We start from the raw sequence: 27,676 nt of genomic DNA on the forward strand, positions 1-27,676 counted from the left end.
AAATATTACTATTGCATACAAGATGAATTACGATGTTCTCTGAAATTTCGCATTACAATTAAGATGCGTAATTGCAAATTTCGATGCAAAATTTCGGCCCACCACGGCCTAACCCTAAACGATACCCCCAAAATTGACCGATATTTACAGTATGCCTAATCCTAACCTACTCTCACACAAGCCCTCGTACCAATGCCTAACCCAGACTGATCCTCCCCCTGCAAAATGCCTAACTGACCTCCCCAACTGATGCCCAACCCTAACTGGTCCCCCACTGCAAAATACTTTAACCCAACCACCCCCCAACGAAGCCTAGTCCTAACTGACGCCAGGCAATCTCTGCCAATTCCATGCTGATTTGTTGCTAAATATTTGATTTGTTGGCTCCTGGACCCAAATCTACCATAATGCCAAGTGGGCTCCCCCATAATGCCTAGGGCCCTCCAATCCAAAGGATCGTGGTCAGGGCCGCCATCAGAAATTTTGGGGCCCCTCACACATCATCAGGTCTCAACTAGAGGTGGTGCCCTGGTATAGGTAGCCTGGTATAGTTGCCCCCAGTATAGGTAGCCTGGTATGGGTGGTGAACCAGTATAGGTTAGCCAGGTACAGGTGCTCCCAGTATAGGTAGCAAGCTATAGGCGCCCCTGTATAAATAGCCAAGTATAGGTGGTGCCCCAGTATAGGTATTCAGGCATAGGTGCCCCAGTATAGGTAACCACTAGCAAAGTATAGGTGGTGCCCCAGTATAGGTAGCCAGGTACATGTGGTGTCCTCAGTAAAGGTAGCTACTAGCCAAGTATAGGTGGTGCCCCAGTACAGGTAGCCAGGTATAGGTGGTGCCCAGTATAGGTAGCCAAGTATAGGTGGTGGCCCAGTACCCAGTATAGGTAGCCTGTAACTAGATATAGGTGGTGCCCCAGTATAGGTGGTGCCCCTGCTGTAGCAGGCTCACTTAATCAGCTACCCATGTTCAAGCACTGATGTCACTCTTCTCTCAGTGCTGGAACGCAGTGTGCTGGTTAGTGAGCCACAGGCCACAGCCAGCACCAGTGCTGCTCAGCAAGATTTCGGATATCCGGGTTACCCAGATAATCCGAACTTTTTCAGCTATCCGTCCGGATTCGGATTCCGGATACCTGGGCCTAAATCCGAATAGCTATCTGCGGATAGTTGGCAGGCAATCCGGATATTCGCGGATATCCACGGATATTCACAGAAATCTGACTATTGAGATACTGTAACTAAGGAGATGACGTCCCTGATGTCATTGAGCCAATAAGAGGGCTCCCAGCAGAAGCCCTAGCAATCAATCATAGAAGGGAACCCTGGCCAGTCCCACCTGACCTCATTGAGCCAATCAGAGGGCTCCCAGCCTAAGCCCCAGAGCCGGGACAAGGTCCTCCAGCACCCAAGGCTGAGACACCAAAGTGCGCCCCTCCATCCCTGCCTCTCCAGCCGTCACACACTGATTGCTATTAGACTAAGGTGCCACAGGGCCCACAACCTTCCCAACACCTTAATATCTAGTTATCTGGCTTGCAGTCACTGCTATGTGTCCCCTTTTTTTATTTCTTTCTGCTTCAAACACAATTAGGAATGACAACTGAATGAATTGTGCGCCCCCTCCTACACTGCGCCCTGAGGCTGGAGCCTCTCCAGCCTATGCCTCGGCCCGGCCCTGCTAAGCCCTGACACCCAATCACAGAAGGGAACCCTGGCCAGCCCCACCTGACCTCATTGAGCCAATCAGAGGGCTCCCAGCCTAAACCCTGGCACCCAATCACAGAAAGGAACCCTGGCCAGGCCCCCTTGTATAATAAGGAGGGCTGCCATGATGAGAAATCTCGTCCTTGCTTGTGAATGCTCACTGAGAGACATGCTCCAGTGCTGCTGGCCTAGCAAGTGCTGTATACAGTGATAAACCTAAAGCTGTTCAGTGACTAACCCCTTCACTATCACTACACTATTGTTCTATTGTTAATTAGGTAGCAGCTAGATTGATTTCATTCAGTGAGTGACAGTCAGAGTGTGTGCTGCAGGGCTGCTGCAGCTGCTATGAGTCTATGTGTGTGCTGTGCACAGACCAGGTCAGCTGCTGCCTGCTGGCCAGCTAGCCTTAGCTAGTATAGGTTAGGGAATAGGATTACAGTGTTATTGTGTAGTTAGTACTGTAGTACTGCAGTCAGTGCTAGTAGTTGTTAGAGTAGTAGTACTACTGTGTTAGCTTACTACAGAAATGTTGTGCTGTGAGCAGTGCCAGTGTGACATTTAGTGTGCATTAGTGTCTTCTTCTCTGCTGTCTGACTGTCACTCGGCACGTGGCACTTGGCACTTTGCATGTGGCACTTTGCACGTGGCACTTGCCCTGTGCCACTGCCAAGTGCCACGTCCAGCATGCTCCTGGCAGATGTTACACCTGCTGCTGCTGCATTGCCCTGCTCCTGCTGCCTGTGCAGCTCCCACCGTCAGGGTGCCACAGGCCACTGCTGCTGTGCTCATACCACCTATATTTAACCCAAAACACAATTGCTGCAGAATTTTTTGGAGGTGTCTAGGCTGAAAACTGCCATGTCCCAGCTGTGCGGTTGGACTTTGGACACAATGTGGGCTGCACGACGGCTGTCTGGAACCTAGTCCTGATGTTAATTGGCAGCCATTTTTTTTGGGGGGGGGGGGATTTTAAGTCCCTACATCATCAATTAGTGTTTCCCTTTAAAAAAAAAATGATGCTACATGCCTCATTTACCCCCAAAAAAAACTTTTTTCAAAGCAATTTAAAGGCCACTTCTGGTTTTTCTATCCACATATCCGAATCTGCCCGGATACCCCGGATACTGAGGTTGGATATCTGATTCGGATTAGAAAAGTTTGAACTCGGATATCCGACCCGGATCGGTTATCTGGGTATCCGGATCCGAATCCAATCCGGATTTTGAAAAGGGGTATCTGAGCAGTACTGGCCAGCACATGCGGCCCTTCTAGTGCTTTGGGGGGGGGGGGGGAGGGGGGCAGGGCCCCCAGAAGCCCTGGGCCCCTCACTGCAGTGTCAGTCGTCCCCCCCGATGGCTCAGGTACTCTCCTCCATCTTGGTAGTGGCAGGCAGCCAATTAGCTGTCTGACATCCCAGCATCGTCACCACAGCCATAGCCCTATAGAGTGTGTGGCTACCTGCAGCACTGGTGAGCTAGAGATAGATAGATAGATAGATAGATAGATAGATAGATAGATAGATACTGTAGATAACTAGATACATAGATTGCTTGCAAATTTTCACATCTAAAATGGCATTTTTAATTTTGAGAATTTTTTTGCGAAAATACATTGTATTTTTTCAATATGGCGAAAGTTCATGAAACTGCAAAAATCGTTATTTTTACAGCGAAAACACCAAAAGGTTTTTTTTCAAGCCTTTTTCACATTGCATTCCATTCTCGTGTCCGTCCGCGTTTGGCATTTTTTGACGTGATTTTTATTTCCGCTTCCCGGTGATTACCTGCGCGCTGGTTTTTTTGTGAACCGCTTTTCTAATCGGTTTTGCCGAGTAATTGCGTTTTTTCACTTCCTGACATCAGGAAAAGAATAAATACAATGTATTTAATTTGTAAAAATGCGAAAAGCAATCGCTGCACACAGCAATTTTGTGAGCGTTTGCGTTTTTCCTATACCTTCCATTGAGGCAAAATCGCCTCAAAAATGGCCCATGCAGTAATGGCTAAATCACAGACCTAAAACAAGCATGCTGCTAATCCAGTCTGACTTCAGTCAGAGCACAAAAACATTTTTCCTATGGAAATTTAAAACCAATTTTCTCAAAAACTACCAGGTCTTTTACAATTCCTTCTAATCTCCCGAACATAGCTAGTAAAGTTAGGGGTGATAGTGCGTATGGAGGCTTTGCAGTTAAACATAAAAATAGGCGCGATTGAGTTCAATGTAAAACGCAGAAAGGAACGCGAATCTTAGAGTTCGGAATATACTAGCAGAACTCAGAATTCTGCTGGTCCGATACTCACTAGTAGAGATTAGAGAAATAGATGGCAGAGGGCCTTGCTATAGATTATGCCGAACACAGGCCGCCCAGAGGCAATGTGAATGACCGGCAGACCGAAGAAATAGACAAATATTTACTAAAAATGTACAATCTAGTGAAATAATGCCGTTTTCTAGTTTTCCAGTAACAGCAGTACTTGGGGATTGTGACTAGTGTTTCATTAGTGTGTATGTATATATGTATATATATATATATATATATATATATATATATTTTTTTTTTACAATATTAAAAAGGAACTTAAAGAGAAACTCCGACCAAGAATTGAACTTAATCCCAATCAGTAGCTGGTACCCCCTTTTACATGAGAAATCTATTCATTTTCACAAACAGACCATCAGGGGGCGCTGTATGACTGATATTGTGGTGAAACCCCTCCCACAAGAAGCCCTGAGTACCGAGATACTTCTGGCAGTTTCCTGTCTGTGAACCCAGTTGCATTGTGGGAAATAGCTGTTTACAGCTGTTACCAACTGCCAAAACAGCATACAGCAGCTACATCACCTGCCAACAGTAAAAATGTCACCATATAATAAATGTCAGAATATAAATCAGGGATTTAAAATATTTTACAATGGGCAAACACTGACTAAATCATTTATACATAATTATTGTAAAAATGAAGCACTTTTTTATTACATTATTTTCACTGGAGTTCCTCTTTAAGTGAAAGGGGGGAAAAAAGATATTTCAATACATTGCAAAGCAAAAAAATAGAAGAGAGATTGAGAAATGATTGATATTTGCCATGTAATTTGTTCATATTCTTAGATCCACAATCAGCTTGCTCCTCATCATCCTTACTACTGGCAGACAAGAAAAAAACTAGACAGCACCAACTGCCATTATCTATGGCCACAACCACTAGCATTGCCATAGGCTGAAAGGCTGTTTTTTAATAGATATACATATGCACAGAGGGAAATACTGGTTGCTAGGTAGGTGGAAACAGCCGTTATTTCCCACAATGCAACAAGGAACCTAGGTCCTGACATCACACTGTGGGAGGGGTTTCACCACTGGCGTACCAATAGGCCCTGCAGCCCCTGCGCCTGCGGGGGGGCCCGGCCCTCCCCTGGGACCCGCTCGGGGCCGTTTTGTGGGGGCTGGAGGGGTGGCAGCATGAGGGGAAAGCCTTGGCCACAGTCGGCGGGGAGAGGGGACGTTCCCCCCCCCCTCTCCCTCACCTCGGGGCTCTCCACTCTGCGCTCCCCTCCAGCTAGTTACAGTGTGGGCAGCGGCGGGCAGATACATACCTTCTGTGCGTTCCACCGCATAATCTTCGCTCTGGCGTATGACGTCACTTCCGGAAGTGACGTCAGACGCTAGAGCGAGGAGGGAGGGAGGGCCCGCTCTGAAATTTTGCAGGGGGGCCCGTTGGGGTCTAGTTACGCCCCTGGGTTTCACCACAATATCATCCACACAGACCCCCTGGATGATCGATTAGAGAAAAAGGTAATGATTTCTCATGGGAAAGGGGGCGACAGCTACTGATTGGAATGAAGTTCAATCCTTGGTTACAGTTCCTTTTTACAGAACAGCCTGATCACGTTTTCTTTGTTTTTTTATTGAGAAGTGTTGTTTTGTGGTTTTTGATGATTTATATGTGTGATTTACACAGCACAGCATCCAACTGGGTTCACCGCTTCACAAATGTTCTTTGTGTACATAACAGAGAGGCCTATTTGGAGTTTGTTGTATATACATATGCACATGTGTATATGCATATATATTTTTATTGAATTGTATAAAAAAAAAACCTCACTTTTCATTTAGAGGTGGATTTATCTAGAAACACCTTTCTCCTATGTTCCTGTTGCTTACAGTAAACAGTAAAATATGATATGGGAATAGTCCATCTCCTCATGGGGATTCTCAGTACAGTGGAACCTTGGATTGTGAGCATAGTTCGTTCTGGAAATATGCTTGTGATCCAAAACACTCTTATATCAAATCCAATTTCCCCATAAAGATTCATGGAAAATCAGATGATTTGTTCCACAATATTTAAAGTGGAGCTGAACTCAGAACTTCCTCTCTGCTCTAAAAGATAAGCAGCAGCATAATAACCTTGAAAGAAAAAACATGTATTTGTTGCAGCTGATACAAATCCTACAGTCAATCTGTAGTGTGTCTACTTCCTGCTTTCATGGAAGCAGACATATTGTTAGCATCCTGTTAACTCAGAAAAATGACAGTTTAAAAAACATATCTTCTTTGCATTTTTGGTAGGGATGCTCGCTGAATTCCGGCGGTCAGAACGGAATTGCTAAACCTGTAAAACGGAATTCTGCAGAAAATTTTTTGTGTCCGCGGAATTTTACAGAATTGAAAAAATCTCTCTCTCTCTCTCTCTCTCTCTCTCTCTCTCTCTCTCCCTCTCTCTCTCTCTCCCTCTCTCCCCCCCTCTCTCTCTCTCTCTCCCCCTCTCCCTCTCCCCCTCTCCTTCTCTCTCTCTCTCTCTCTCTCTCTCTCTCTCCCTCTCTCCCCCTCTCTCTCCCTCTCCCCCCCCCCCTCTCTCTCTCTCTCCCTCTCCCCCTCTCTCTCTCCCTCTCCCCCTCTCTCCCCCTCTCTCTCTCTCTCTCTCTCTCTCTCTCTCTCTCCCTCCCTCCCGCTCTCTCGCTCTCTCGCTCTCTCTCTCTCTCACGCTCTCTCTCTCTCTCACTCTCTCCCCCCCCTCTCTCTCTCCCTCTCCCCCTCTCTCTCTCTCCCTCTCCCTCTCTCTCTCCCCCCCTCTCTCTCTCCCCCTCCCTCTCTTTCTCTCTCTCTCTCTCTTCCTCCTCCTCCTCCGCCATCAGCGGCTCAATTGATAAGAAGGAATCCATCCGTGTATGCCCAGCATTAGACAGCGAAACCGCCATCTATTTAATGCGATCCATGGCAGCGCTGTACTGGGGACAGCCGTGTGACATGGCTGTCCCTCTGGGGGAGACAGGAGCGACCCGCTGTCATGGGCTGGAAGGGGGAGGAAGGGATAGGAAAATTAGGTTTATTTATTGAAAAAAAAAACAAAAACAAAAAAACAATAAATATTTGTAAAAAAATAAACAAACAATACTGGGAGCGATCAGAGCCTACCAACAGAAAGCTCTGTTGGTGGGCAGAAAAGGAGGGCGGGAGTGGGTAAATCCCTTGTATGCTGAGTTGTATGGCCCTGCAGCGAGGCCTTAAAGCTGATTGGCCTTAAAGAGACTCTGTAACAAATTGTTTATCTTTATTTCTTCTATGCTATAAGTTCCTATGCCTTTTCTAATGTGGTCTGGCTTACTGCAGCTTTTCCTAATTGCACAGTAGCTGTGTTATCTCTGTTATATGATCTAATCTTCTCTCTATAGTCGGCACAGTCAGGCTGAGGCAGTCAGACTGGAATGTGCAGGGCTGCTTGTGATTAGCTAGAAGCTGTACACACCCCCTGCAGGCTCTGTGTGACTAACACACTCTGCTTAGCTGAGCCTATTAGAAGCTGGTTAGTTTGTTTGTAAACACTGCCTAAAACTGGCAATTACAAGCCAGGTTTGCAGCAGAGAATGGCAGAAACAGCACAGAGGGGACCAGGAGCACATAATGAATAGAATGGTATGCTTTTTATTGTAAGAATTTCAGAGTACAGATTCTCTTTAAGTGCAAAAAATAGCCTGGTCAATAGGGGGGTGTAAGCCTACGGTCCCCAAGTGGTTAAATCACTTTTGCAGATCTGAAAATACTGGATATGTGAATCATGTGACCTGTGAGCCTTTTTCCAAAACCCTCTCAAGGTCCATACACATCAAATTTTTATCTGCAGGTCACTGGCCAATTTTACCACCTTCCATGAGAGCATATCTACACAGTTTATTCTATTAAGCTGAGTACACCCATCAGATAAAAATGTATCTGTCGCATAGGTTGGTCAGGGAGGTCTGAAAGACTGATCTTTCTAAAGGTGGCCACTAACGGTCCAATTTCTAGCGAAAAATCATTAGAGCGATCAGAAATTCTGATCAGATTGGTTGTAAATATTCTCCGTTGATGGGCACAATCGATTATGAACGATTATAAAAATAATCGTCCGATTTGATTTTGGTCAATACAAAATGTGGATTTTATAGTTGCTTGTGATAGATAGGAAGCAAAGATTGGTTCGTTGATGGTGTAGTGAACAATTTTTCTTCCGATCAGAATTATCTGATCGTTAGTGGCCACTTTAAAGATGCTGCACACAAGCAAAAGATCAGTATCTGCAAAAGATCAGTTCCTGCAAAAGATCCATTCCTGCAAAATGCATTCATAGTCTATGAGATCTGCAGATCCTCATACACACACCTTGTTTAACAGACATTCATCTTCAGATCAGATCCACCAGGATGAATCTGGAAGATTGAAAGATAAAGATCTTTTGTTTGGCTCTTTTAATGTCTTTCTTTTGTGAACTTTTTTTTTTTACAAAGATTATCTTTGATCTTTCATTTTTCAAAGACTTTTATCTTGTCTGTACCCAGCTTTAGTATTCAAAATCTGTTGGCCCTCATATTACATGACAGTGGTAAAAATTGGCCAGTCATCTGCAGATTAAAATTGGATGTGTACGGAACCTCAGACCAGCATGCTGCTTTGTTGTTGTGTCTGTTTACTCCATCTATTTGGGTGCTTTAGGGCTAGTGAGGGTAGGTAAGGCCCTTTTAGAGCGTACAAGAGGAATCGGCGCGGGAGACTTGGGCACAGGATACAGCCGGTATATGGCTGATCCTGCTGCTGCACAAGTCCCGGACACAAGTCCCGGACACTGTTAAATACTATTCCCCCTCCAGGCCGCCATGGATGGTGGGGAATGCAATTGCTGGAGGCCGAGTTATTGTGTTTTAAAAGTAACTTCAGCTCCATCTTCAGACGGCGGCGAAGGTACTCCCTGTGCTCTGCTATAGCCGTAATTCCTATTACGGCCTATGGTGGCTCTGGCTGCGCCAAAGTCTCCTGCACTGGATTCACTGCGTTCGTTTTTAGACTCCTCTGGTAAGAATAGCAGCCAGAAGCTGCAGTACAGAACAGAGACAGTTGCAAAGCCGATGCAGATTATCTCTCATTGCAAAATACAGAAAGGAAGTAAAGAAGAAATGATTTCCCTTACAAAAGGAAGTTTTCCCTCTGCCAGGTCACGAGAAAACACAATTACGCAGTTTGTTGGGTTGAAAAAAAAGACACACGTTCATCGAGTTCAACCAACAAATGAAACCTTTTTGTGCCTTTGTGACTTGAAGCAAATCAATATTTTTTTTTGGGGGGGGGGGGGGACAGTTAAAAACAACTATGCGAAAGTAGACGTAGGTGAGTACACCATTTTGCAAAGACTATCAACTGAATCCAAATTTCAACTTTTTACTTATATCTCAGTAATAATAATATTAATATCTTCTCCTTCAGCTAAGAAAGAGTGATAGAGAAGAGGAGCTGGGCGCAGGTGAAGAATTTAAGATAACACCTTGGAAAAATAGGTATTTTTTTCAAGAGTGGATTTTAATATAAATAAACGGATATGTACGCTTTGTTTTGTTTTACTCTTTTTTCCCCTTTGTGTGGATGTTATCTTTCTTTTACTTTTAGAAGGGGTTGTAACATCCAAAAATAAAAAAAAATTAAAAAAAACAGGTCCTTAAAGTGTAACTATCCGGCATAAAATCAAAAATCAATTATTATTTTTTTCTGGTAAACAAGTAATAAGGATGCTAACCAGGCAATGCAAAAGTTAAAATCTCTATTACTTTTCTTGTTGATAAATGATCATTCCCTAGTTTACCTGACTCTTATTTGGTACGTTGCTGCAAAAAGGAAGTTGCAGGGCATGCTGGGTTGTCCTCTTTTGCTTGTACATTAGTTTAGTCTAAGGGGAAATAAAGAAGCAAAAAAAGACAACCCAGCATGCCCTGCAACTTCTTTTTTGCGGCAATGTACCAAATAAGAGTCAGGTAAACTGGGGAATGATCATTTATAAACAAGAAAAGTAATAGAGATTTTAACTTTAGGATTGCCTGGGTAGCATCCTTATTACTTGTTTACCAGAAAAAAATAATAATTGATTTTTTATTTTATGCCCGACAGTTACACTTTAAAGGACAACTGAGATGGATATGGAGGCTGCCATATTTATTTCTTTTTACACAATACCAGTTGCCTGGCTGCCCTGCTTATCCTCGACCTCTAATACTTTTAGCCACAGACCCTGAACAAGCATGCAGCATATTAGGTGTTTCTGACATTATTGTTATATCTGACAAGATTAGCTGCATGCTTGTTTCTGGTGTGATTCAGACACTCCTGCAACCAAATAGACATTATTGCTGCCAAACAGGCAACTGGTATTGTTTAAAAGGAAGTACTGTAAATATACCTCTCATTACAGTTGTTTGTTCCCCTATGTTTTTATTTCTCTTTACCTGATCTGGGTGCCTATGCCTATCTGCAGGAACTTTGTAGTGCCAGTAGGATTGTGGTTTTTTTTTTATCTTATCTCAGCATGGAAAAAAACAGAAAGCTTCCTATTTCAGATAAAATAAGGACACTATGACCAGAAAATAATCAAACTATCACCCCCCCAAAGGAGTCACTTTTAACAGTTTACCCAGAAATGTAAGCTTTTTGTCTAGGTAAGGATTGTTGTGTGGAGGGACAGTAAGCTGGCTGAAGCAGTAGGGAGGGAAAATGAACACTGACCGTGGTTGAACAAACATAATAACAGAAATGATGTCATTTTTGGCATTTTGCTCTGGCGATTTTTGGTGATTAACGCCAATCGCGTTTAGCGCTTCTTTAGCACTAAACACGATTGCCGGGAAATCACCTGAAAATGGTGCAGGATACAAACTTGCATTTAACAATTTGCGTTAATCGCTGGCGATTAACGCAAATCGCCCAAGTGAGAACGGCCAATAGGGTATTATGGCACTAGCGCTTTAAAAAGCGATATCGCTTGAGCGTTTTGCCGAAATCGCCGGCAAAGCGTTCAGATGTGAACGGGGCCGAAAGCATATCTGCTGAGTATTGCAGGCATGTGCTGCCTCTTCCTACCTCTCTACACTTATCTCCTGCAATCAATACAAGACAAAGGTTAATAATAATCAGCCAGCCCATGAAGAAAACATTAGCTTTGTTCTCTCCAAACATCGGCGCTTTCAGGCGAGATTCACACTCACATCTGAGAGATACAGTATAGAATGCCCTAATGGTATTTACCCAGCATTTGACCTCAATGTCAAACATTGAGATTAGCCCGGCATTCGCTTGGTGCCAGAGGACGCCGCCAGTGAAGTCCAAATAAAAAGCTGCTGACCCCTCCAGGTGCATTCTGCGTAGGGATCAGCAACATCAATTTTGCCAAAAGCGAACAAAAGCGAAATAGTCTCGGCGCCGGGGCTGGTGCTACTGTAGGGGCAACCTGGGCAATTGCCCCAGGGCCTCCGAGATAGCTGACGGGCTCCCAGGTCTCCCCCCAACTGTATTATTTTCCTTGCTGGCCTGTAGAGTTTTCAGCCGATTTCTGCACCCCCCCCCCCCCCCCCGCACCGCGCTTTAGCCCCCCGAGTTTAGCTACAAGACTTGTCGCTAACTCGGAGGTAAACACAGGGGAGAGGAATTTTATGTTTAAAATGCCCACAAGGGGTGTTCCTGCAGGGTTTCCTGAGCTGCCATTGGGCAGCACTCTCTCCCTGGCTGCGCCTCCTGCCGCTCCCCTGCCTCCCTGTTTGCCATAAGAGACACAGTCTCTCAGTGCAGCGTCGTAACCCAGAGGTCACAAAAGTCAAAGTGTGCTATTGTGGCCCACGAGAGCCATGGGGAGCGGTGAGGAGCTGCATTTTTTTTTTTTGCGGCTACCTGAACTGCTCAGCCCTGCAGATCAGGTAGCCTACTATTTTTTTTTTTTCGTTTTTTGAGCCCACCACGGGCACAAAATTACGAATGGATTACGGGAAATCAGTTGAATGTATAAACCATAATTATGTATGACCGTAATTGGGAAAAATTACACAAATTTTATGTAATCGTAATTAGCAGATTATGATCATCACTAAGGCCTTGTCCACATTGCGATCCGCTCGCGTGTCCGTCCGCAGTGGGCTTTTTTGAGGCATTCTTTTTCCAATTCCCGGCGCTCGGGTGGGCAATTTGTTTTTGTGGTTAGCAGTTTCCGACACGTTTTTTCCCGAGCGTTTTAGTAATTCGCTCTCTGACGCAAGTGAGGAAGTGAGCGCTTTGATCCGGAAAATAATAAATACAATGTATTTATTATAAAAACCGCCAATGCAATCTCTCTACAAAGCGGTGTTGTGAGCGTTTCACGGTTTTTTCTATACCTTCCATTGAGGCGAAATCGCCTCAAAAATGACTCAAGCACGGCTTTACAAAGCAGAACGCAAACGAGCCGCTCATAATTTAATTATCTCATACAGAATCATTGTGTAAGTGCTTTTAGGGAGATTTTGAAAAATCGAGCGCGCTTTAAAAATAACAAAAACGGCTGCAGTGGGAACAAGACCTCATTCACACTAATTGTACCCATACATGGTACAATAAAAACATTCGATTTTCCAGGTTTTTTTTGACCAAAACGATCAAATCTAATGAAAGTTGAAAATAATCTTTTTTTTTTTTCGATCTAGAAATTCCGTTAGATCGAATATAAAGATTTTTCCAACATGTCTGATTGGATTTTTATAGAAAAAAATGGGATAGTTTGTTTGTTTGTTTGTTTGATCGAAAAAAATATTATTTTCAACTTTCATTCGATTTGGTCGTTGTGGTAAAAAAACATGAAAATCGAAAGTTTTTATTGTACCATGTATGGATACAATTAGAGCGGACAGAAGCGCACTAGTGTGAATGAGGCTTAACTGGTTAGTAATATATTGGTAACTTTATCAATCACATACGCCAAACTCTCACATTACCTCCTTACGGCTAAGAGGGTCCTCTGTTGGTTAGGAGGACTCGGGTGGAACTGGTAAATGGATGGCAAATAGGGAGAAGAAAAGAGTCAACCTTTAGATGGGAGTGGGTTGCTACAAAGGGGATAATAAATGGGGTTATCGTAAGGTCAATTGAAAGCGGGGGAGGATTTTTATAGTGACCCTAAAAGCAAGGAAATGTCTCCCTATGTAAAAAGCCCAGCTGGCAAACTGCACGTCGTACAACATCTGTGGTTTATTAATATGTAACTAACATATCTCGGATACAGGAGGAAGGTTGCCTTTGTACTGCTGCTATCTTCTATGAGTCATTAAAGTGACTCCATCACTAAATATAAATAAGTAAAAACATAGGTTAATAGTCTGCCATTATGTGGTAATAATCATAGGAGTGGCTTCCGGTTGACAATGACGCCGGGAGGACCAGCAAACTTGACGTTTACCCGGCAAGACGCAACATAAGGTAGCTGTTTGCACAGAGAGTGGGGTCAGTATGAACAGTTGTCCATATTTTGACAGGTTTTTTGGTATTTTTTCTTCTTGTTTTTTCTTTATTTGTTCATCAAACAGTCATTTAATGGTCTTTGTGTAAACTCTTCGAGATAACTATGAGATAATAGGTCCACAACCCTATGCTGATATTTCTCCAATTGGAGAGTATGATATAAAGTATTCCTCCCTTGGCTCGAATACTTTTATTGGTTGCACACCCAGACCCTAGTAGTGTGTAAATGCTACCCAAACAATCTCTAATTGGCGTGTAACTGGAAATCATAGGGCCCCACTGCAACACCCTCATGGAGGCCCTGTATGTTTGCACCCCTTCCCCTCTTGGTGACCCCCATGGCCAAGGACCCATCTCCTAGGGGTTATATAACAAAGGTGGCTACCATGAACCTCCCTAACAGGGCAGCCACTTTAAAGGGGTATTAAACTCTAAAAAAATGAACGTCTAAAAAAAAACCCACTGTACTGTGTTAATCAAAGTAATATTTACAAGACCCTGCCTTAACCACTTTAGGATCCTTGGTACGCATATCCACGCCCCTTTAAACTTCACGTGCGGATCAGGGGCGTAGATATGCGTACTGCTGCCTTACCGTCGCATTCACGATCCCCGCGCTGGTTTCTGCCGATCGACCGTCGCAGCCCCCTCCATCTGTGATCAGGATGTGAGAATCTTTTGATTCTCAATCCCGATCACCGTTCCCGTGTCTTCGCAGAGCTTGTTAATGTCGCATAAGCTCTGAGACCCCACACTTCCGTGTTCTGCTGTGTTCTATTAATAGAAACACGGTCTCAATAGCACCATCTTGTGGCCAAAAAGTAAAATACACCTATTTATGCCACTATACTGTTTTCCATAGCAAGTTTATTATTATTATTTTTTTTATTTTATTACTTTTAACACCTTCCATCCCTGCCCCACAGTTACAGAAATAAAACAATTGTTAAAAAAAAAAAAAAAATTACATCATTTATTTTTTTTTACATAAATAGTTACCTTAGGGACTTTTGTAATACGGATGTCATGAGTATATTTTTTCAAAAAAAGTTCTTGTAATAAGTGAAAAAGTATTAAAATCCCTAAATGGAAAAATGCTCCTTCATTTCCAGTTAAAATATTATCACCATACATTGTACTAGGGACACAATTTAAACGTTGTAATAAACCGGACAAATGGGCAAATAAGATGTGTAGGTTTTATGTACCAAAGCACATTTTATTTTAAAACTATAATGACTGAAAACTGAGAAATAATCATTTTTTTTCTTTTTTCCTTATTATTCCCTTTACAATGCATATAAAATAAAATAATTCAGAGCAAAAACTACCACCCAAAGAAAGCATAATTTATGGCGAAAAAAACAATATATAGATCATTTCAGTGTGATAAGTAACAATAAAGTTATCGCTGAATGAATGGGAGGAGCGCTGAAATGTGAAAATTGTTTTGGTTTTTAAGGGGAAAAACCTGTGATCCTGAAGTGGTTAAAATCCCTGTTTATTTTTAATTGTTCAAGTGTAACATACTGGTTATTTTTTGCCCTTGCCGATGAGGCTGTTATCTTAAAGAGTACCAGAGGCGAACCTCGGATAAAAAGTTAAATACTTACCTAAGGAGAGGGAAGCCTCTGGATCCTGTAAAGGCTTCCCATGCTATCCTCTAGTCCTCAGTCCCCCCCCCCCCAGCATCCAACGAGCTCCTGTCAGATTCCAGGCTTGCAACCATGCTCTTTTTCAAGCACCTGCGCAGTAAGCTGTAGACGCTCTTGCATGAGTGCCTCCATGGTATTGTTCAGATGTGGCTGTGCTCACACAGGTGCAACTTGGCCATGCTTGTGGATGAAGAGCAGTGCGATCGCGATGTGCAGGAGGGTCCCAGGCCTTTTGGACAACATGGGAAACCTCTTTAGGCAAATATCTAACTTCTGACGCAAAGTTTCCCTCGGGCTCTCTTGAATTGTGCTGCTGGTAAGATATATAACTACAGTCACTGCACCAAGGAAAGAGCATTAAGCATGACCTCGCTGATAAAATCTTTCCAGGAAGGAGTCAGCAGGAGTGGCCCTGCCTTGTAGTTTGAAAACATCACCAATAAGCTTCCACCTTTCTGAGGTGACTGTAGTTATATCTTATCAGTATCACCATTAAGATAACAGCCGCTTCAGCAAAGGCCAAAAATAACTAGTGTAAAATGTACAATATTTAATGCTTTTTTACCTTTAACCCTAGCGGTATGGACAGATATATCCGTCCATAAAAACATGCTGTGAACAGTATAAACGTGCATACACATAATACTCTCCTGCACTGTATACCAGACCCTTGCTTGACATATTTTGGCAAGTTACAGGAAAAAAAAAAGTTTGAAAAATAAATGTTATCACTTTTTGCACAAAAATCCTGGGGAAATTGAACGCCAGGGAGGTTAAAGTGAATCTGAAGTAAAAAAACAAAAAAACACCAGATACTTAAGGGGCCCATACACCTAACGATTTTCCCACCGACATACAGCAGATTCGATCACTGTGATCGAATCTGCTGTGAAATTGTTGCGCAAACACGGACAGAACTATCGATTTCCGTCCGAAATCAATCGTTCCCATCGATTCCTGACGATCCGTCCGTGCGGAAGATTTTGCTCGATCGCCGGCGGGCCGGGAGTGCGTCGATAGCGGCGTTCGAATGCCTGATGACCGACGCTAGCGACAATACATTACCTGCTCTGGCCGGCGCGACTCCCCCGGTCTCTGCTGTCTTCTTCGCCGCGCTGGTCTCCGGGTCCGGCTGGCTGGCACTGTGAACGGTTTCAGGCTGAAATCGATTCACAATCTGTTTGCAGTAAAGGCAGCCATACGATCCCTCTCTGATCAGATTCGATCAGAGAGGGATCTATCTGTTGGTCGATCTGATGGCAAATCGACTAGTGTATGGCTACCTTTAGTTAAGGAGAGGGAAGGCTCTGGGTCCTGTAGAGCTTTTCCAGTCCTCTCCTCATACTCTCGTTCCCCCGCAGGCTCCTCCATTCAAATCTACCCTGGCCAGAGGATTCAGAAGCCTTCGGAAACCGGAGTGCTCCCAAAGGTGAGCAGTTCTGTACTGCGCATGCGCGAGAGAGTGCGAGAGAAGGTGCAGCATGGAGTGGCCCTTCTTCAGGAGCCCAAGTCCTCCCTGAAGACTTCTGTAGCCCATCCGCAGCAGAGGAGAGCAGTTTCCAACCGATCGGTCGTAGACTGCTAACAGCGGGAGCCAAAGCAGGAACAGGAAGACTCTATAGGACAAAAAAACCCTGTTTCTTTAAATATCAACCCTCCCTCCCTCCCTATAGCCAGCCAATTATATCGATCGGCTGTCATAGGCTTCTGCCTATGAGAGCCGATCGCTCTCTTGTCCCCCAGGGGGACAGCCGTGTCACACGGCTGTCCCCAGTGCAGCGTTGCTGCTGATCGCAGTGCTGCACCAAGTAAATAGACAGCGATCACGCCTTCTAACAGTCTCCCGAGCGACAATAGCCGCTCGGAGACCGAAGGCGGGGCGGAGCTCCGCCCTCCAAGCAGGAGATGCGCGCGCAGCCTGCGCCCGATCTCCTGCAAAACAGAGCCCCAGGACTTTACGCCAATTGGCGTTAGGCGGTCCTGGGGCTGCCGCTGCGGCCACGCCCAGGGTTAAGGTGGCCACTAACAAACTAATTTCTAGTGAAAAATCCTTCAAGCGATCAGATAATTCTGATCAAAAGTGAAATCATTAACTACACCATCAACGAACCAATCTTTGCTTCTTATCTATCACAACTGATAAGAAAATCCAAATTTTGGTTAGACAAAAATCCAGCCGGACAACTGTTTTTATAATCGTTCGTAATCGATTGCGCCCATCAACGGAGATTATTTATGACCAATCCTATTAGAATTTCTGATCGATCTAACGATTTTACGTTAGAGTAAGTATCTGGGGTTTTTTTTGGCTTCAGACTCCCCTGAAAACAATAAAAAAGTAATTGTAAAGCAGGGTCTTATGCTAGGTACACACTATGAGATTTTCTGGCAGATTTACTGTCAGATCGATTATTTCCAACATGTCCGATCTGATTTCAAATCGATTATTTTATTTTATTAGTTTAATACCACTTCAACTCTCCTTTTTATTTATTTTAAACTCCCCGAGGCACTTCCTCCCCTGTGCTTTCAGCATTGAGTATCTAATCTATACAGTTATTGTTTAACTGAGAAAGTCTGGAAAGCAACTGGTAAGATCAGAGACCTGAGTAGGTCAAGGGCAAATTAAATAAAAGCTCCTGGAAATGTTGGCGCCGGATATAGCCAATTGTAGAATATCGATAACGTTTACCGATATTTGACTATTTTAGAGTGTTAATTTTCATTTAGTAAAATATCGGTAAATGTTATGGATATATTACTGCAGCCTGAACTTTTACTCATTGCATAATTGTGTTCCTTTCCTATAGTTTATAGGGCATTCCTCAAGCCAAATACTTTTTTGTTTTTGTTTTAATGCTCTAATTCCCTATAAACTAAGCAAGCCACGCCCACAGGTTTTCAGAGAGCCTTGGCACTTTCAGACAGTAGCATGGGCTCATGGGAGCTCAGTCTGGGCAGGAGGAGAGGGAGGTATTACTAGGCAGAGATTTCAGAGGCGGAGGAGGGGGATTAGTTTTTTTTGCTCAAGATGCAGATAAGCCAGCCTCTGTGTAATGTTTACAAGCAACATGGCTGCTGTCATTGTATCACAGGAATAATCAACCATATTCTATTAAGGCTGTTTGCAGATAGATTTGTTGTGTAAACTATCTAAACTTTAGATAAGATATATAGACAAGTTACTTGTTATAGTTAGTTTTTCATCTCGGATCCGCTTTAACGTTTAGCATTTTGCAATTAAAGATGTACTGAGCAGTGGAGGAAAAAGTACTGTCAAAATTATTTTTGAGTATTTTCTTGCTTGTTAGGGGTCTAGAAGGCATTCTCCTACCTCTGCCTACCTATATTGGGGGGGCACTTACTGCAGCTTATACTTGGGGGGTACCTGGAGCTTCCTAATTCTGATTCCTCTGGTGCTGGTTCCTCTGCCTGCTGATACTAGACGCTTTCTAATACTGAGGGCACCTATGGCTACCTAATAGTGGGGGATGCTAGCTACCGTGTTTCCGCAAAAATAAGCCCTCCCCCGAAAATAAGCCCTAGCTGTATAGAAAATTGGATGCTATGTTAGTGTATGAGAAGGTGTGCAGTCTCCTACCACACCTCCCTTGTGGCTGAGTCCCCCTCCATTCACCTGTAAACAGCTCCAGTATCCTAGGATGGTCGGACCCCTTTGACCCCGTACTTAGGATGTATGCGGCTCCATGGTGACCACACTCCTCTCTAGTCATGTTCAATGTGTGTGCGCGCATGTGCTGATTTGTCACAAAGGAGCCAACCCAGCATACAGCGCATGTGTGGCGACTGGATCAAAGGGCGTGTCCATCTTAGGATACTGCAGCCATTTACAGGTGGTCGGAGGGGGGCGCAGCCCCAAGGGAATTGCGGTAAGAGACTGCACACCTCCCCATACACTAACATAGTGTCCAATTGTCTACCATATACTCCTCAAAGAAAATAAGACATCCCCTGAAATTAAGCCCTAGCACATATTTTGGGGCACACATTAATATGACAGTGTCTTATATTTGGGAAAACACAGTAATACCGGGACCCTTCTGGCTACCTATATTGGGTAGCACTTCTGACTACCTACAAGGGGGGGTTCTATATAATATGGGAGGTACCTCTGGCCACCTATAACTGGTGTGTCTGTGGGGTACAAAGATGGTTTCTAGCAATATCCCTGATTCAGGGCTGGTCCTCTCATGAAGCAAGTGGAAACATTTGCACCAGGTGCAGAGATTACAAGGGCAGCATGTTTGTACTGTGTTTACACTAACAGCGTGCAGTCAGAGTAGGAGGAGAAGTGAGAGAAGAGCGAGCGAGGTGAAGAGGTTATCATTGGGGAAAAGCAGCTTGCTGTGCTGTGTGAGGAGTCATTTTCATTTGACTCGCACAGCAGAAGGGAGGAGGTGGCACTGCTGTCCTGACGGAGGAGGAATGCAGTGGCTGAGGGTGAGCAGTTTGTTTGTCAGAGACTCACAACCAGCCAGCGTGCTATTGTGTTGAGCTGCAGCATGTCATGTGAGAACATTAAATGAAGCAGAGTAAATTGTTGGGTGCTGTGTGATCATTCCAAGCCAGGGGGAAACATCCTTACAGATTTGCCTCAGGCAGCAAAACGTCTAGAACCAACCCTGCCCTGGTTACCTTTTGAGCAGGGGTGCTCGGATACCCCTTTTTCAAAATCCGAATTGATCCAGATCCAGATACCCAGATATCCGGATCCAAATCGGATATACAAATCCAAACTTTTTGGTATCTGAGTAAATTCGGATATCCGAACCCTATATCCGGCCGAATTTGGACATCCGGATAGATAACCGGAAGTGACCTAAAAATTGCTTAAAATGGTTCCCACGGTCTCTTCAAATGGCAAAAACCCCTTTCGAGGTCTCTCTCTCTCTCCTTCTCTCTCTCTCTCTCCCTCTCTCTCTCTCCTTCTCTCTCTCTCTCTCTCTCTCTCTCTCTCTCTCTCTCTCTCTCTCTCTCTCTCTCTCTCTCTCTCCCTCTCCCTCTCCCTCTCTCTCTCTCTCCTTCTCTCTCTCTCTCTCTCTCTCTCTCTCTCTCTCTCTCTCTCTCTCTCTCTCTCTCTCTCTCTCATTGAAGGTGATTTTGACTTCTGCTCGGATATCTGAACTGACTATCCGCCCAGATTTCAGATTTCAGATGGGAAATCCGAGTTTGTCGGATAGTGCTTTTCGGATTTTAAAAAATATCCGAATTGCTATTCAAAGTTCGGATAGTGGAAAAAGTTCGTAGTATCTGGGTGGTTCAGAATCAGAATCAATTTATTTTTGCCAAGTAAGTTTGCACCTACAAGGAATTTGTCTTGGCAGTTACTTAAAGCGGTATCGTCACCATAAAAATCAAATTTCAACAGCAACTGGTCTGAGTGTATTAAGTGATAAAGATGCTAATCCTGCATTCAAAACTTTCAAAACTTTTTCTGCTGTTATGATTTGGAGTTATCACATACTTAAGGAACACTGGCCCTTTAGTAGTCGTGCCAAAGAATTGAATGCTGGGGGTTCTTTTTATCTATAATCTATTCCCCCTCTTCCCTTTATTTCCCTGCCAGTTTCTTATCTGAAACCTAATCCCCTACTCACTTGTGTTTACAAGCAAGGCTGAGGTGACTCAGCGATTGGAGGAGACAAGAAAAAAAGTAAAGGGCAGAAATGACATCACGAGTTAGCCTTAACTGTGGGCAAAAGACATGGCCCCCACCAGGAACAGAATTCTCGTAATTTACTATATAATATTCACTGAAATCAAAACGTGGACAGTATAATACATGTGTTATGTAAGTAGCTCAAGTATTTATCTACTTCTATATGTGTTTTTTTTCCCTGGCATAGTATGGCTGATCATACCGCTTTAAAGAAAACCTGTACTGAAAATTAAAAGTCAAAATAACCACACACAAGTCATACTTACCTGCTGCGTGGTCTTCTCATCAATCTCTTTCTCCTCTCCTGTGTCCTGTTTGTCCACTGTGATCAATGTAATTCTCCGTCCTCCATTTTGAAAATGGCCATTACACCATAACAGCTTCCTGGTTAGCACACAGGTAAACTGTAATATTGCCCACTTGAGCCATAGGGAAACATGGACACATCAGTTCTCCTCTCAGCTGTAACTGACAGCAACTGATATATAACAACTGATATATAACTGACAGCAACTGACAAAATGTTTTTAGAACTGGAAGGGATTATTGTCAGAAGAAAATGGTGAGCTTCTGAGAGGAACTGATGGCAAGGTAGTAATGTAATGTTAATTTGAAGCTACCTCATGTGTTTATTTTAAATAATTACTGACTGTCAGAGAGCTTGATGTGAGTTTACCAAGTCTAACACACTGTCTTCTGTCGGTTAAGAAATCGGTTATCCATTTGCAGATGGATTCAGGTATGTGTAGCTTGCTGTGTAGCAGTGATGGAATTATGGTATTAAATGCAGAGCTGTAATCTATGAATAAAATCCTGGTGTAGGTTCCTGGGGTGTCTAGATGCTGTAGTACATAATGCATACACATGTTCACGGCATCATCTGCGGATCTATTAGGCCTGTAGGATATCCAGAATGAGCAACACTGCTTTTGAGTTTTCTTTTACTATACTTGATCTTGTCACATGCATTATCTCATTTGTTTTTCAGGGACGTCACTGGAGGACATGAATATCCGGCCGGGATATTTGCAGAAGAGGCCAAAGAATATTTAAATACTAAATATGAAGCACTCCTAAAAAAAAAAACTATCATGCTTTGCTTAAAAAAACTCAGCTGTCCTCTGGGCACAAAATGGAAGATAAATGTGTTCCTGTTCCTTATTCTTATCACATTAGCCTTGCTGACCCTAAGTTACGTTGTTTTGTTTCCACTGAAGCTGGTCAGCACCGACTTTCGTATCTACAATATGTTTCTCATTCTCTCTAGGAAGGCTCAAGCACATGAGTCAGTAACGGAAGACTATCCAAGCCTTAATGAGACTTTGGTTTTAAACATTAGTGATTCGCATGCTAGAACATCTCTGCCTGAAGGGAGTACTACTGAAGATTATCTACCCGCAGGAAGGCCTACTAGAGATCCTCTGCCCGCAGGGATGCCTACTGCAGAATCTTTGGCCACAGGGAGCCCTACTGGAGAAACTCCAAAAACCCTCCATGTGTATGAGTATCTCATCAACGAACCAGATAAGTGCAGAGAAGATGTTCCATTCTTGCTTTTTCTTCTCACCGTGGAAGCATGGCAGAAGGAAGCCCGACAAGCAATTAGACAAACGTGGGGAAAGGAGGATTTTCTACCAGGAGTTAAGATACTGCGGTTATTTTTCTTAGGCAAGACCGCCAAATGGACTCAGGATAATCAGCAGTCTCTGTTGACAGAAAGCCAACAATACCATGACATTATTCAGCAGGATTATTTGGATACCTACTGGAACCTCACTATAAAGGTCCTCATGGGCTTGCACTGGGCTTCCACGTATTGTCCTAAAGCCACCTACATAATGAAAACTGATAGTGACATGTTTGTTAACACTGAGTATTTAATAAAAAGTGTCCTGAAACCAGACCAACCACCAAGAAAGGACTTTTTCACAGGATACCTTATGATAAATGCTTCGCCTATTCGCAACCTGGACAGTAAGTGGTACGTGACACCAGAAGAGTACCCAGAGTTATCTTATCCTCCATTCTGTTCTGGCACTGGCTATGTGTTCTCAGGGGACCTGCCATCTAAGATAGTGAGGATCTCTCCAAACATTAGATGGCTCCACCTTGAAGATGTCTACATTGGCCTATGTCTGAATAGGTTGGGAGTTGAACCCGTGGCACCACCAAGAGACTCTGACTTCAATCCATGGAGAGTTGGATACTCAGATTGTGGATATAACCACATTGTTACATCGCACCAACTGAGACCAGGGGAGATTATCTATTACTGGAACAGGGTACAGCAAAACAAACATAATTGTGGCTAGAGTTGTATAACTTATCTCGGCCAAACTAGAATTCAATGTGGATCAGGCAGGAGAACTGGCTTCAGTTTATGGTTAGAGTTGCTATGGAAGTCCTCTACATGGTGATGGCCACCATTCATTGAGTAATGGATCACTGTTCCATTCTCAAGTGCCCACTCAGTGCTTCTGTGGAAGGTCATCTTTCACTTACCACCCTCTGTGAGGGTTCATCTTCTCCTCTTCTGAAATAGTTGGACAACACTTAAGTGAATGGATGCAATATATTATTGAGAATGAATGATGGATACAAACAGAGAGAAAGAAGCCCAACTTGAGACGAGGGCAGTTATGAGTCTTTTATCTGGGCTTCAGAGGAGTCTTGATTGGGGAGGACCCAAATTCTGTACCGTGCAGGTGCACCTCCTCGTCCTTCCGTGCTTCTTCCACTCATGCAGTGGCGCCCTCCTCCCCAACACCAGACCCCCGATTAGAGGCAACAAGGAGACCGAATGGAAAAGTGGCCACCGGCGCTCAGTGACCTCACCTCCACTCATCTTCCCTGGTGGCTCTACTTGCAGTGCACCCAGAAGTTCAGAACTCCTCACTTGCACACTGGCCTATGCACTTCCCCCTTCTCCTCCGCTGCTCTGCAGGCTGCAATGTCTGTCCCCCATCCTAATGTGCCGGGAAGCAGTATACCCTCGTCCAGGTCAGGTCAGGTTTAAGCTGCACAGGGGCCTCAGGGTAAAGGTAACGTGCCCCCCCCCCCCCCCCCCACCACCAGTGTTAGCCCCTGATCTGGTCACCACCATACGTCCACCCCGATCACAACAGTTGTGATTTACTTGCAGCGCTGTGCAGAAGATATGGAGGCCCCGCACATCCGCACTACTGCCCCCACAATCCATTGAATCGCCTACTGCTCATACCAGGTGACAGCTCCTAGCCAAAGAGCGGTCACCTGGTACAAGCAGTAGGGGATGCAATGGATTATTCTGGCTGCAATGCCATTTTATGTATGCATTACAGTGCTATGAGTATGATAGTGAAAGTAGTGTAGTAGGGGTGTCTCAGCACCTTGCAGGGAAAAAAATATAGGAGACAAATACGGGAGCCCAATAGTGTAGTATATTAGTATGCAATTGAAAAAAGGAATTTAAATAAATTACTACTCACAAAAGGAGGTTGCAAGGGCAACCAACCGTAGGAAGCAGGTGGAGACCATAAACCCGACTCCACTCGGGGTAGTCCCAGCCGGGACCTGGATGTGGTCGCTCTCCTTGAAAAAGTAGGGACAGGTGTCCACTGTGGGGCACCCACAGGTGGTCTGTCACCACCCCTCAAACACAGATTGTTTGGGGGTATAGCTATGCACAATTGAAGGTAAAGAGGCGCCCTGGTTGAAATAAAAGCATCTAAAAACAGCCTAAATCGAGGAAATAATATGAGGTGGCTTACCTCAATAACGAAATCCTTGTATATGACAAAAGATTTTTATTTAGCACAGGCCTGCCTGTGCTAAATAAAAATCTTTTGTCACATACAAGGATTTCGTTATTGAGGTAAGCCACCTCATATTATTTCCTCGATTTAGGCTGTTTTTAGATGCTTTTATTTCAACCAGGGCGCCTCTTTACCTTCAATTATGCATAGTGAAGGCATCGGGTGAACTGGGCGTCGCTGGATACCAACAGTTAAGATATCATTAATATATTTCCAATATGTTTCAATAGATTAACCCCATTTACAAAATAACCCTCCCTCCTAATGCCACTCCTAACGCCTAGTGAACACTCTGGCCTTTTTTCTTTTAACTTCCTTGCCAGTCTAAAAAATCCGGCAAGGAGGCAGCGCCGCACTTTTTTTTTTTTTTTTTTTTAAATCATGTAGCGAGCCAAGGGCTCGCTACATGATAGCCGCTGAGCGGCGGCATCCCCCTACCTACTCCGATCGCCTTCGGCGATCAGAGTATGCAAGAAATCCCGTTGAGAACGGGATTTCTTGCAGGGCTTCCCCGGTCGCCATGGCGACCGGGGGCGGGATGACGTCACCGACGTCATGGACGTCGTGACGTCAGAGGGAACCCCGATCCGCCCCTTAGCGCTGCCTGGCACTGATTGGCCAGGCTGCGCAGGGGTCTGGGGCGGGGGGGCGGCTCGGCGTGGCGGGTAGCGGCGAATCGGCGGCGAGCGGCGGCGATCGCAAGTTACAAGCAGCTAGCAAAGTGCTAGCTGCTTGTAACAAAAAAAAAATTATGCAAATCGGCCCAGCGGGGCCTGAGAAATCCTCCTGCGCAGGTTACCCCGAACTGTGTTCGGGATAACCGGCAAGGAGGTTAAGGACATCCGAGGTGAAAATAAACGAAGGAGATAATTAATTGTATCAATCCTCCTGCTTCTAAAAATGACTTTTTTTTAGATTTCCCACAGTTTTATTTTATATTTAAATCTATTTTTTAAGTTTTTACTGTTTCATGGCCTCTTCTCAATGACACCTTCACTGAAGTATGCTAGAGCTCAAGTCTATGAATTATTGACCCTTTTTATCTCTTTTCTACTCTCAGAAGCCATTTACTGCCAGGAAAGTGTTTTATGGCTGCCATTCCTTATTAGTGAGGGTTATGCTATAATCTGAGCTAGTTTGACCCGGACAAAAATGATCCCTTGCATACCTGATTTTTAACTCTTTCAGGCAGAGAAAGAAAAAAAGGAACACAGCCTACCTATTTGTGTGCTAGGCACTGTACATACACATGTCTGTCTTATCATGTCACATGTTACCTCGAATGTCCTTTAAGTATTGACTGGTTAGATCTTCTGGCAGTACAGGGAACTCCCAGTAGCTTTCTCCCCAATAGCAGTTCAAAAGCATCACTTTTTCTATGCAAAATTATCTTTGTTGGGTTGTCTTAAGGTGGCCACACACCATACATATATATATTTTTTTTCTAATTTTGATTTGATTCGAGCATTCCGATCCAAGTTTCCGATTGATTGGAAGTTTTGATCAGGATCTTGAAGGTACCATATGTATTTTCGAGATTACCACAATTTTGGGATTAAAGATTGTAAACTCCGAAAAAATTGGTTAGTTAGAAAGATTGAGAGAAAAAAGTGAATTTTTGATAAACACCTAATATATGACTGGAATTTATGCATTAACGTGATATTCCCACAATTTTGCTTGCATTGTCACACAACATGCATATATATATATATATATATATATATATATATATATATACATACACTGTATTTTTTGGACTATAAGACTCACTTTTTCTCCCCCAAAAGTAGGGGGAAAAAGTCACTGCATCTTATAGTCCAAATGCAGGAAGTTCCTGACTTCTGAATGTCTTCTGAATGTCTGCCAATACGACTCTCCAACCCGCCGCAATGTTGGGACTCCCTGTACTGTGCCCATGCAGAGGAGGACACAGGGGGACAAACAGAGGACATAGGGGGACACAAAGAGGCATAGAGGAGGACACAAGGAGGACAGAGCTGGACACATGGGGGACAGAGGAGAACACAGGGAGACAAGAGAGGTACAAGGGGACATGAGGTACAAAGGGGGCATAATCTACAAGATACCCCTTCACCATGGATGCACCAGGTTTAGTATATATATTTTTTCCACTGGTTTTTATACTCTAAACCTAGGAGCGTCTTATGGTCAGGAGCGTCTTATAGTCCGAAAAATACGGTATATATTACATTCACATTACATATTGAACTCATCCCATCGTTTTATTATATACACTAGCAAACCTAAGCCCATTTAAAAATGGGCTCTAGGTCTCTGGTTCTCGCCGTGCCCGCCACCCGCCGCCGCGTGCGCACCCGCCGCACATCCGGCCGCCCGCTCACCCGCCGAAAATCCGACCGTCCGCTCAAACGCCGCCCGCTCGGCTCCATGGCCCCGTCCCCATCCTCCCGTCTCTGTGAGGCTGGGTCCGTGCTGCGCACATGCTCAGTAGCAAAAAGCACGGACCTGCTACACAGAGACAGCACACGCAGGGACACAGGGGTTTTATTATAGAGGATAAAAAGACACCCGATCCTTTATCATTCCAACATTTTTTTTTTTTATCAATAGTTTTTATTAAGGTTTTACAAAGTATTAAACAATTATCAAACTTGTACAAACCTTATGACATATAAACAGATTCAGAAAACATTAACATTATGTTAAGCGGACTGTCAATCAACAAACTGGAGTTAGTTATCCGCTAAGGTAATATACTATTATACACCTTTTGTTAAAGTCAATAGAGGGTTTGGTTGAGGCTTCTGTAGGTAAAGTTAAAGTGACTTGGAAGGCCATGAAACTTGCATGACAAGGGGGGTAGTTGTGATGTGAATTTGAGATCTGGTTGCCTTTTCCATTTGTAGGTTAATATCAACTTGTCTTTAAAGTTGAGCCATCATTCCATCATTTTTGATGTTTATACAAGCAATAATAAAGTTTGGTATGTACTGGATAGTTACCTACATTTTTTCAGGTTGAATACAATTTCACATTTCATCATACAACATACAACTCTTGATAAAATCGG

The 27,676-nt window shown here is 43.9% G+C and overlaps 1 protein-coding gene across 3 annotated transcripts in view; it reads left to right on the top strand.

Annotated features, from left to right (window-relative positions):
- The window catches only part of LOC137523035 (beta-1,3-galactosyltransferase 2-like), a 41,324-nt gene extending 17,437 nt beyond the window's left edge, over window positions 1-23,887 (top strand). Inside the window, exons 2-3 of one of the 3 annotated variants that reach the window (XM_068243221.1) lie at window positions 9,452-9,522; window positions 21,816-23,887. In XM_068243221.1, the coding sequence (XP_068099322.1) occupies window positions 21,919-23,139 (1,221 nt within the window). In that variant the 5' untranslated portion in view covers window positions 9,452-9,522; window positions 21,816-21,918 and the 3' untranslated portion in view covers window positions 23,140-23,887. Of the gene's footprint in view, window positions 1-9,451; window positions 9,523-21,330; window positions 21,419-21,815 lie in introns of those variants that run through there. The other 2 variants (XM_068243220.1, XM_068243223.1) reach the window with 2 other exon arrangements.
- Window positions 23,888-27,676: the final 3,789 nt, after the last annotated feature.

The sequence above is a fragment of the Hyperolius riggenbachi genome, chromosome 6 (assembly GCF_040937935.1).
Source record: "Hyperolius riggenbachi isolate aHypRig1 chromosome 6, aHypRig1.pri, whole genome shotgun sequence".
Taxonomy (NCBI): Eukaryota; Metazoa; Chordata; class Amphibia; order Anura; family Hyperoliidae; genus Hyperolius; species Hyperolius riggenbachi.